General features: G+C 38.9%; 1 protein-coding gene across 1 annotated transcript; it reads right to left on the bottom strand.

The window, feature by feature from the left end:
- Positions 1-96: 96 nt before the first annotated feature.
- tada1 (transcriptional adaptor 1) lies at positions 97-7048 on the bottom strand. The gene is made up of 8 exons (XM_023297242.3): positions 6936-7048; positions 5405-5496; positions 5254-5319; positions 4889-4983; positions 4465-4677; positions 3352-3503; positions 2949-3105; positions 97-2151 (listed from the first exon to the last, which is right to left on the bottom strand). The coding sequence occupies exons 1-8, from the start codon at positions 7007-7009 to the stop codon at positions 1999-2001; spliced, it is 1002 nt and encodes a 333-aa protein (XP_023153010.1). The 5' UTR covers positions 7010-7048; the 3' UTR covers positions 97-1998.
- Positions 7049-12286: the final 5238 nt, after the last annotated feature.

Consider the following 12286-nt stretch of genomic DNA (forward strand, 5'->3'; position numbering starts at 1 on the left):
ACCGTCCTTCCTCCCACTACAGCTGGTGACTCCTGCAAGAAAACCTATGAAGCAAAGAAGCACATACTCTGGAGGAAACACAGGGAGAGATTACAATTTGTTCCAAAAGATTCATTTTTTTATTTATTTTGTGAGCTACTCTTTGCATATAAATAAAAAAAAAAACACTGCAGAAAAAAGTAGAAATGTATATACAGTTAACCTAAACAGATGGACAGGTGTTCGAGTGTACAGACCCTGTAGACCACCAACACCGACACCAGAGACCAGTAAAATGTTTTAGGAACAATTATGAGATAATTTCAACATATGTTCAGGAGGAAGGCAGCTGTCCGGCAGATTTTAAACATCCTACACACCCAACTGTAAACCCACACAGGTGTTTTCACTTACTGAGCTCTTTTCAGTACTGTGTGGCAGAGAGAGCTCCACCGACCCGACCTCCCAATTGCACCTGGTAAGACAGTTGGTGATTTATACTGAGCAAAAACATAAACGCAACCTGTAATATTGCACGAAATTCAGTTCATTCTTTTTAACATAGGGGGGGAAAGCACTTGTTCTAACACAAGGCATCTCTACGACAGAATAGATATCATGAAATAACCAAGTATGACTATATTGTAAATGATAACGGGCGAATCAAGAGCTTAGTCACTCAGCAGAAAGTCAAAAGTCAAACACAGTTAAAGAGGTTGTCAATGCTGCTTGTGGAATGTCATCCCAGTTTTCCTGAACGGCTGGGTAAAGTTTACAGACATCGACAACAGGATCACGTTGTCAGATGTGGAAGATTTTCCGCTGTGACTGAAGACAAAGCAACTCTTCGTATACGTACTTCTTGAATCAGGTGTGAAAGGAAAGGGACAAGCATATTGAAAAGTTTCCAACAGACTCTGCCAATGTCTAGCTTCCAAAATGACATTTATTAGCAATGTCTCTGGGCTCGACCCTTATCAGGCAAATGGTTCCATTTGATGAAGGTATACCACCAAAATGTTGCTAATAAATGTATTTTTGCAAGTTAGATCGTTGTGGAAATTCTGTTGCCTGACCTGCCAGCACTGAACATGCCGATTGCGAGTTCTTGCCTTCCTCCTTCCTCTCGTCATCTGTGTCATTTGAATAAAGCTCCATTTTAAGGCCTTTTATAGTCACTGATCAAACGAGTGTCTGTGTACGGGTCACACTAACGGATCGTAGTGCTTTAAAGCCACGCCTGAAAAAGATATGAATTAAATCTAGGAATGAGAATTTGTCCCCAGATGAACAGCTCAATAACCTTTTGTGCACAACTGGCTAAATTTAACCCTATCTCTGAGTCCGAATCGGCAACCATTTGCATGCTGCGTTTATTTTTTTTCAGTTACATCCCCCAGCTTCACCTGACATGAGATCCGGTCAGCTATAATGAAAACACCTTCAGTAAAGTATGACTGTTTAAATATCAGTCATCTTTTATACAGTGCAGTATTATGTGACCTGGTCATGTACCCACTGCTGCACAGGTAGCTATAAGCTGTTTGGTATTCTTACAGTGTTTTAGTTGTTACATTAAAAAGATCAAATGCGAGTTTTAAAGTGTATTAAAACTTCTTCCACACAGACGGCTAAACTCAAATACTGTGCAACGCTGGTGGGACGTACTCGTAGCTCCTTGTATATCCTAAAATTAAGCTCACAATATATTTTTTTTGACTAAATTAAACTCTCAATATTAAACAGAAGGAACAGGATTTTCAAAATAATGGTTTTCTGCCAACTAATATGGCTGGTAGAGCAGACGACAGTTAAGCAGCCACAGTGATAGTTTGCCAGCTACTGCCCAGTCTGTGATCGCAGTACAATTATCTTCTTTCACCCATCCTCCATCTTTCTGTGCAACACAGACGTGATCTACCAAGTCTCACAAGGTCTTTCTTTTCCATTTGTGGATTGTTTCTGTATTTGGTTCCTGGTTAATTCTGCAGTCCACATACAGTCTTGTGTCAGTGGTTCTCAGCTGACCAACATGCCCTCTTTAGCAGCCAGGCGCTGCCGGTGTACGTGGTCCTGCTCCAGCTCTTCGTGACTCGGGTGCCAGAGCCGCGACAGGATGCGCTCCATGTTGAGGGCATACATGGTGTGGGAGGGCATCACACCATGATGAACCTACGACGGACAGATATTAGAAATGTTAGATAAAACTACTTCATCAAAAATGTGAAGAATTCCAGAGATATGCAGCAGTAGTAGAGGTGCAAACACAGTTCATCCATATGACAAAAAAGCAGCATCTAGAGTATGAGATAGCAAAGTATTAATATTAGATATTTCTGTTGAAACAGCTAAGAAGTACAAGGTCTTGACTTCTGGTTGCAAATAACAGCTGAGTTTAGCAGTTCAATTGCTGATAAATCTGTAGATGCTTTCCTCAGTCAATGGTTTGAGTAGATTTCTCACTATTTTGTTCAGAAAATAGTGAGAAATGCCTCTTAGAATGAACAAATGCATTAAAATAGCTCTACTTTGTCCAATTAACAGTCCATATCTCCCTAAAAACTATCATTAAGACACCAAACAACAGCAAATCCTTACAGAAGCTCGAACAACAGCACTTTCCTTGAAAAGTTACTTAACTGACTAATTGTTTCAGCTCTGTTATAGACTACAGGAAGTATCAGTCACACCGAAGCATTTGATATAGCTTGTGTAAAATGCGAGCAAAAATAAATTCAAGAGATTTGTAAAAGTGCAATATGGCATGAGGACAATGCAGACACGAGATAGCTACATGTTTGTAAAATGAACCTCACCTTCAAAATTTGAAAAAAAAAAATTGCCCACTTGCTTGGGAATATCAAAATTCTATCTGATAAATTTCATTTACGGTTGTTCCAAAGACACTAAATGCCTAATTTAATACAAGATGCTGAGTCTGGAGACATATATCAGCACATTTTCCTTACCTGTAAAGCCTCGAGAAGATCAAACATGCTGATTGGAGGGAGGGGAGCAGGAAGACTGTCAGCAGAACAAGCCAGCAAGTGCACAGCTTGTTGCTCAGCCTCATCAGGTGACACTTGAGGTGGGGGACCGGCTGGGAGAGAAGCACTTGGAGGGGGACTAAAAGACAAAACATCAAAGCGCACTGAAAATAATATCTGTATGCATGTGTTTGTATATGAAACGTATACCTGTAATTTGTATGCACTACTATTAATCTTTATTGATATCATATGACCAGTTAACTGTAAGTAGAGCAAAGTTTAATAGGTAGAGTTAAACATTTATACGCGTATCAGCTGCTTTCTCTTATATTGAACTTGCATAATGCTCATAAGACAATAAAGGCTGGAGTGGTGCCCCTACCATTCAGTAACACTGTGGTAAGCAGCAAGGCTGTTTTTCAGATAAGGCTGAGGTGTGACGTCGCTGCCAAATGCGTAGGGGAAATGACCATCTCGTAGTCGATAAGCCTTCCTCCGCGTGATCACAGCGGTCAGGACATCTTTCAAGTGGTGCTGAAATAAATCAAAGAATCAAGGATTTCATACACTTCACTTCTGGTCACAAACTGACTCAACTTCATGGCTTTGTACAGCCGAAACTGATCCAATGCTGTAATTGTGAGGATCTACAATGTCCAGACAGTGTGAGAGAGGTAGTGGGACTCTCATTTAGGAAAAACTAAATGGTAAAATAATACAAAGAGCAGAGAGAAAGCGGGGAGTGCAAGGGTTGCGACAAAGATTCATGGGTTTTAAAATGTTTGATAAGAAGTTGCACAATCTGCTACTTTGCGGACTGCTGCTGTTAGCATATTAGGCAAGCTCGCTCCTACAGCTGATTTTTAAAACCCCACCCACATCACATCTTGTGTCCAACTGCTTTTGGCCGTTCCACTTGTCACTAGACAGATTTTGGTCTGAGCCACAAGACTTTGGTCAATCTCCTGAGAGAACACAATTTCCAGTCCTTCATAGTAGATGGTACAAAAAAGAAATTAATGCGTACATTTATGCCACTTTATGGATGTTTAAATGCACAATGTTAAAAAAAAAGTTAAGCTGACGATGAGAAAAAAAGTTTCCTCAACATTCCTTCGTATTTTATACATTTGTACTAAAGGTATGGGCCAATTGCAATATTTCTTTACAAAAATTGGATTTTCAACAAAGAAAATAATTAGCTACATTTATATATTTATATAAGTATGACCTCGTAATTTTCAGAAGCAAAATTCTGTGAAGAATTTTGAAAAGAACCTCATTAAATATACTCTATGATAAAGTATACAAGGACGCAATACATTGCACTAGAATATATAAACAGGTACAAGAAATCCCCACTGGAGGTAACAAGCGAAATACTGTATTGTTACTTGTACACATCTGGAAAGTCATACATGTATTTCGACATTTATGTACACTGGTCATGAGACACCATCCCCCTGTGGTCTTCTCGTAGACAGTTAGTACACACCTCTACAGCGTAGATCATGGTGCCGATGGCATCGTCTGTGATGTTATCCAGCCCCAGCTCAAAGGCAGTCACCATCATGCGAGCCTCCAGCTGGCCCCGTGTGGGCAGCAGCATAGTGTGGGCGCTCAGACGCAGCTCCTCCTCCTCACCTCCCACCTCTCGTGGGCTGAATGGCTGGGCAGCACTCAGAGGATTCTGAGGCTGGAAACGATGCTGAAAGTCCAAAGAGAACATACAATCATCAGAATTATACATTCAGTCAACTGTTCAAGGACCTAGCGATCAATTTAGAGACCAATAACCATGAAAATCTTCATGTCAAGTCAAAGTTTAAGTAACTACCCTACTTGAAATTTTAGCCAAGTTGACGTTAACTTAAACATACCTAGGCTCTGTAGTGATGAAAATGAGCATAAGAACTTACATCAAATTTTTGTCTGGAGGAACATTTCTTCTTCCCTTTTGGTTTGCCGGGCTTTGAAGCACAGCTACCTTGCCACTGCAGTGGTCCTGTGCCCTCTAGAGGCAAGAATAAAAATACACAACACGAGGCATTGAAACACAAGTGCTTTTTAAAAGAATATTTCCCTACAGTAAAATATTCAGAATTTCACATATTGGTAACCTTTAACTGACTCTGGACTTCATCACCAACAATATGCTTAAATCCAGTAGATGGATACAGAATGAACCCATGCACTTCATTCAATCCACTATAAAACCCAAATTTAACAAAAACAGAAGCTCAAATGCAGCTTTAGAAATATTTGGTTATTTTAAAAATCATACCTGGTGTGGAGACAATGATCTGGCATCGTGTGAGAATGGCCAGGAGGAAATCATTATGAACATGGACTGTAGAAGAAGAAGAGAAACAGAATAAGCCACATTTTTTACAGAAACAATCACAGCCGAGAATAGCTTTTTCCTGGATACTCACCATTCTCTTGTGCCAACAGACGACGTGCCTCAATATCAAACTCTTCCTTGCTGATTTTTTGCTTGAACCATAGCTTCAGGTTTGCCCAGTAGCTGTAAGGAGGTAATAAAGAGAAAACATCAGTACAGGACAGACACGAATTACTCACTTAAGGTGCAGTTACAACATTCTTTTCACTGTTTACAGAAAGTTTTGTCCAGGATGACCACGTGTCCCATTTTATTTGGAAGTACACAACATTTTTATCCCTTGTCCCACCTATTAAGGTTATGTTTCAATTGGCTGAAGTATTAAAAATGCAAACACTGCAATATAGAGACTTCTGTTTTTTGTCGAACAGCTGTCAAGAAACATTTTTAGAAAAGTTTTTCCATTAAAATTTATTTGTTTTTTTGACATACTACCCTAGACTCACTCTCAATTCTATACGCTATAAAATTTTTCTAAATTACCAGTTGTATATTCAAAGGAGTGGAAGTCATGGGTTGAATTTCTTGCATTTTTTCTTGAATTTCCATAGGTTTGAACTTCTCTGTTCTATTTTACTATGCACAATTTAATCAAATAAAAAGTGTTTTTCTATAATAACAGGTTATTATTTGGGAGATTTTCCAGTTTCCCAACAGCAACATTATTATGTGTCTGGATGTGCTATAGACCATAACCTCTCTAATCATTAAAGTCACCACCAAAATATGGTAACAGGGAGCCAAGTAACAATGAAAACAACAAATTTATTGTACCATAATGGTGTTGTTGCATAACTGATCATCACAAGTGGACAGAATTACATTTTTGAAACTGCAAACAAACATAGATGTATAGATGTCCTGCCTGTAGGTGCACTTTTTCCTGTCAAATACATTGCAGCAGCTCTTCTCCTGTGCTGTTCTGAATGGTGTTCTAGTAATCAAAATATTAACTGTATCAGTTTCTGCACACCACACACTTCGTTTGTTAACTACAAAACAAGAAACTGAAATATATCTGTATATGATTCCTTCAATGTCATAGATTTCAACAAGCCTCTATACTACAACATCATAAAAGAATTCCAGAAATTCAGCTAGATTTTCAGTGGCCTAATATTGTCACTCCTATAAGAAATGTCCTTTAGCACCCCTGCTCCTCGGTGATGTAGGCGTATACAACCAAATATTTAAATCAGGAGTATTAAACAGCTGCTTTGCTCCTGTTCCCCGCTTCTAGTTTCACTTACTGTGGAGGCTCTACAAATCCTACATTGTTTAAGCGCATGCGACTATTAAAGATTAAGACGACAGGATGTAACATAACTCGCATTTGTTATGCATCACCTCTAGGGCATATAATAAACACTGCACAGCTGTAAAAGTCTTGCCATAGTGATGACTGCTGCTGAGGAACAACGCTGCAAACGTTAGCAAATGCTAGCTAGGTGCTAATGCGCAAAGAGCGTACTTTATGAACTGTTCTCCATTTAAGCGGCAAACAAATAAGACAAAACTCAAACTCATAAACGGGAAACACACACAAACACAGATTTACTTACTGCTTCACGTTATCGCCTATCGCATCTGTTAAATTCTTCTTTGCAATCTCCAGCTCGCTAGCATGAGCCGCCATAGCGTTCACAAACGGCTACACATGCGTCATCATCTTGCGACACCGACTTTTTTGTTCGCATCTTTTTCTGTAAACTTTATGGTAGTAAACAAGTTTTACAAACACGGTGAAAAATGTCACAGCATTTAAGAAGTGGGGTATAATTTATTTAGATTAAAAAATATTGAACACGATTGAAGTATTAGTAAATTAAAATAAACACAGTTTTAGATAAATAGATATCCTTAGGGGCACCATCAACAAGGCAAAATAAACTAAATCAAAATGAGGGGGACAAATAGGTCCTTTCCATTCATGAATGATTCAAATGATTAAAGTTATAGCTACAACAACTGACTGATTAACTGACTAGTTGTCAACTGTCAAATTACTGGCCAAATACTTTGATGATCGATTAACGGGTTTGAGTAATTTCTTTAGATAAATAAAAAGCTTAAATTCTCTGATTCTAGCTTCTTAAATGTAAGTATTTTCTGTTTCCTCTGTGACCATAAATTGAATATATTTGGGTCGTGGACAAAATATGACATTCAAAGACTTCATCTGGTGCTTCAGGAAACACTGATCAACATTTGACAAATCAAAAAAATAAACAATAAATTAATAGACAATAAAAAAAATTTGCTTTTAATCCCAACCCTAATTAAAACCACCATACACCATGAAGACAAAAGGTATGGTTTGGTAGTGGAACTACTCATCCACTAGATGGCATTATGGTATGATTTAAATTCTGTACAACCCAGTCTAATTGGTACAATTTCTAGCTTTTCCCTCAACACTCATTTAATGTCTAATTTTGTAGAGTCTTACCTTTAATTTTGAAATTAGTCAGGTAATTTGTTAGAGTACATCTATAGTGTAGTAGAGTATTGCCTCAATAATAACAGTTAAATTAATCATGTAAATGTACACCATTACAAATATTGTAGAATTTTAATGTTAGGGAAAATGTGTCTAATAAATAACATTGTGGGCTCTTAACCTTAATATTTAAATTAGTATTTTATATAATGGGGTAGGTTCTTATCATAAACTTGGCAGATGAATTTATACCAATCATATTTCTCTACTGGACAGTATTTTGGCTCAAAGTCTGTTGATTTAAATATTCTGTGTAAATAAAGATAACTTGACTTGACTTGACTTGACAAGGCAGAATCAGCTGTTCTGTAGCTCATTATTTGTCAGATTCAACATGCTTTACTCCCAAAACATAGCTGATAAGGAACTGGCGCCTGAGCTGATGTGTATAAAATATGGCTGTAGGCTCGGGTGCAACTCCAATCAGTGCCAAAAATGTGACTAAAGCTTTTTTTAAAAAATACATCCCATGGACAGGGAGAAGTGCTGCAACCCTTTGCAACAAAGTTACAGTAAATTTAATTTGTCTCTTTTCCAGGCATGAGGATCTTCCAGCATTTTACTGCTCATTAAAGTTAATATAAAGTGGATTTGTTTTTCTGGTCCCCTGACTCCAGAAGTACCACTTTTAATGATCTCAGTAACTTCTTTCCAATATAGCCTTGCTTCTGCCAGAATCTGAGTGGTTTCATCAAAATTGGAAAAGGGTTTTATTAAACATATTTCTATCAAATCAGACTTTAACAACAGAAATTCCTGCGTTGCTAAAAATTCACTCACATCTTCAGCTAAACTGGAACACAGCGGCTAAAATATGACCTCCTACCTCTACTTGTAGAGAGTAGAGAATGTATATCTTATCCTATCATCAAAATATAAGTTCAATTCTCCACCAGGCTGGATGCAAAGCATTTCTGTGGCTCCTTCTGTTGTCCTTTGTGGCACTTTGGTTCATACCTCTCTGGAGCAGGTTTAAGCTGGGGGGCCCTTTTGTTTTTCCCTGTTCTGAGTGTGGTATAAAAACAGTTGAGCAGCCGGGGTGATCGCTCCTTCGGCTCTGTCTCCCCAGGCGGTCGTGAAGTCTTAAACAGACCTTCATGACTCACACCATTCATCACAATAAGTGGAATCATATATCCAGAACACATACAGTTAACAGCCATACTGTAGGCTATTAGTGGGCCCTCAGCTCAGTGAGTAATGCTGACTCTACAGTGTTCTGAGGTCATGCTTCTTTACAGAGGAGACCCATTTGATCATGTAAAGGGTTTCAAGGTTTGAGTCTAGAATAAACAAGCATGTCATAACAACTGCATGAACAATGAAAACCATCTGCATTTTTTAGCCACTAATAGACGTATTTAACAGACTAAATGTCGGTTAATAAGCAGCTGAAACTCAAGGAGCACACTTCTCTGGGCTCACATATCCCTTTGTTTGTTATCTCTGGGTTGTGATCGGTGCTTCGATCGACTTATTTCTGTCAAAAAACCTTAATAAAATAAATCTCATTTTCACCATCTCAGTTGTTGCTTGTGTATTTCGTGACTAAATAAAATATCATTCCATTGGATGTTTTATCCCAGTAAGAGAAAGTGGAAACTGCAGCTGTCTGCAGCAGTATAAGCCTGCCCAGAACCTTCTAAATGATCATCCATCTCAAACAAGTGTCTGTTAAGCTTTAAATCTAAAGGGCACTTAGAAACAGACTTAGTTGTGGAGCCATTTAACCGTCCCGGTTCAGGCAAAAATTAGTCATGGTGCTTATTTTCAAAGAAAACAGTTCCACATCCTGTCTGTTGATTTTCTGGTCGACACTGAGCTTTTATTACTAACGAGTCACTCTCACGGACATTTCCCCAACAGCAGATGTCTTTTAGCAAACAGCAGCAAACTGCCCAGACATCTTCCGAGCCTGGTGGTGAAATTCGTAGACAGTGACGCTTCACTCAGTGACAAGGAAGGCTTTCACCTCTCAAACTTGCAGTGGTTGTCAAAGGACCACACTGCAGCAGCGCTCGACCATCCCCGGTCTGCTGGCCAGGTACTTGAGGTGGAACAGGCCTGAGTGTGGTCCCTTTACCGGAGCCAAGGATGTCACCTTCACTGTTCCAACGCCGGACTGTGCAGGAGTTGGGTTTTTGTGGGCTCATCGCTCATTTCCATATCCCCAAGAGGTTGCATAGAATGTGAGGGTTCAGTGTGTGGTGGGTGAAGTTATTGGAAGACTTCGGTTACTGCTCCTGTGGTGATGGAGCAACCCACACTGGCTGTCTGTGGGGTGGTGAGCACCAAAGATTTAGAGGCAGCTTTGGGACAAGAAGGTGGCTTGGGGTACTTTCTGGGAAAATGTGTGTTGAAATTAAAACAATGCTCTCATCACATTTAACGGTTGTTAAGGGGTCTGTGAAAAAGGTACATAATCCTGAACTGCTCCAGTAGAACTGCTTTAGTGGCTGGCAGTAAATGAAGGCATGGGCAGAACATACAGCCTGAATGCACAAAAAAGTAAAGGAAATAAAGAACCAGTGTGTTTAGATGGTTAGTGGTTTAATATAGCTCTTGGAAGAGCGTCTCGACCTGCACTGTGGAAAAGTGTTTGTGTGGCTTGATCGTTGACTTTATACATAGATGGACGAACCCGCTGTGATGTCACCTGTAGGTTTCCTGAAAAGCAGTTTTGAAGCTCAGCTTGGCAGACCCGTACTCTTTTTAATTCCTGATGAATTCAAAAACCTAGTGAGTTGTTTAAAAATTCACGCCCTGTGCAGTTGTCATCAACAGGGAAATTAGCTATAGAGACTAAAACTGCTTATTGAAAGAGGCTGTAAACATGTTAATTTCTGCTGTCAAATTGGACATTTTAACTTGTGACTATGGAGTTTGGCTTGATTTTGGAGCAAGCTTCAAGTGGGCATTCAAGGAACTGCAGTTTTTGGACACTGCATTGGTTTCATTTTTTAGCCCGCTTGGATTTCTTCTTGGGGTTGACAGAAAACAGTTATCAATTTTTGGAGCCACATGTATTCACACTTAGATTGCATTTCTGTTTAGAGGATTTGTTTCACATTCTGAGAAATGTACTTATTCCCTTTCTCTGAGAGTAAGATTAAGACACCTCTGTCATGCATAGACGCTCATATTTTTTAGGCATGGGGATACATTCACTTCAGTATTTAGTACGTGTGTGTTTGTCATCCCAATAAAAACGTAAAAAAGCCGATGAGTTTCACTTTGAAAAAATGCTCTAAAATGACTCATACAACAGTGTAGACACATGCAAAGAAAGCACAAATTGGTGCATAAAAATCCACCAATGTGCAGGAAATAGTGTTTGACACTTAAAAATTCTGGAGGAAGACCACAAGAGCCTGCTGTGTGTAGAGAAAATCTACACCCATGCTCAATGTGAAGCAAAAGCCAGCAGTTAGCTTACATTAGCACAAAGACTGAAAACACCTAGTTTAGCTCTGTGCAAAGAAAACAAACAAAAACCTCACAAATTAACAATGTATGCAATTTTAACCAAGCTGTAAAAATTACAAGTTACCTGTTACTTTAATGGTTTTCATAGCAAACTACCGTGACATACTTCTGAAGTTCCAATACTTAACTAACCTTTAAAAACACCCTCCCAATATGTTTCTATGAGCATAACAAATGAAATATAACGTGTTAATACACCTTTCTAACAGCAGCCATTTTGACATGAAATGGTGGGCTACACAGGTGCTACGAAGGACATGAACCAAGACTCTGACCAGAAAGCTTTATAGATGTTTTAATTACACTTGTCTTTACCATTTCATGTCAAAAAAGCTGCTGTGAAAAGGGTCTATTAGTAACCCGACTTGAACCACTTCCAGTCTTTATTCTAATGTAAGCTAACCCGCTGGCTGGCTCTAGCTTTAAATAGAGACATGAGGGTGGGCTCAATCATCTTATTCTACTGTCCACAAGAAGTAAATTATGTAAAACTATTCCTTTAATCACAAATTAAGCCTTAAAGTATAATTGTGAGTATATATTAGTCTTTCAGTTTTTGTGCTAAGCTAAGCTAATGTAGCTTACTGTACGTGGTGGTGTTGATTGCCTAATAAAACTAAACTAGATCATCTAAACTAACATCAGCATGCATACTGACACACAAACTCTATGTGTTGTTGGACTGTGACCAAACAGCAAAGACAAAAGAAAGAGGCATTAATGAGGTCCAGGTTACCAGGCTTGAGTTGATGACTTGCTCTAATCCAGTCATCCGCATCAGTGTGTCATCACTTTAAGATGTCTTTGTGATGTATTCATTTGTCTCCTCACCACTTTTCCTGTCAACGCAAAGCAAACGGCCAGGCACATCTAAGAGAATGCCTACTGGTAAACAGCAACAACTCTTCAATGTGCATCAAATTGTAA

The sequence above is a fragment of the Amphiprion ocellaris genome, chromosome 10 (assembly GCF_022539595.1).
Source record: "Amphiprion ocellaris isolate individual 3 ecotype Okinawa chromosome 10, ASM2253959v1, whole genome shotgun sequence".
NCBI lineage: Eukaryota > Metazoa > Chordata > Actinopteri > Pomacentridae > Amphiprion > Amphiprion ocellaris.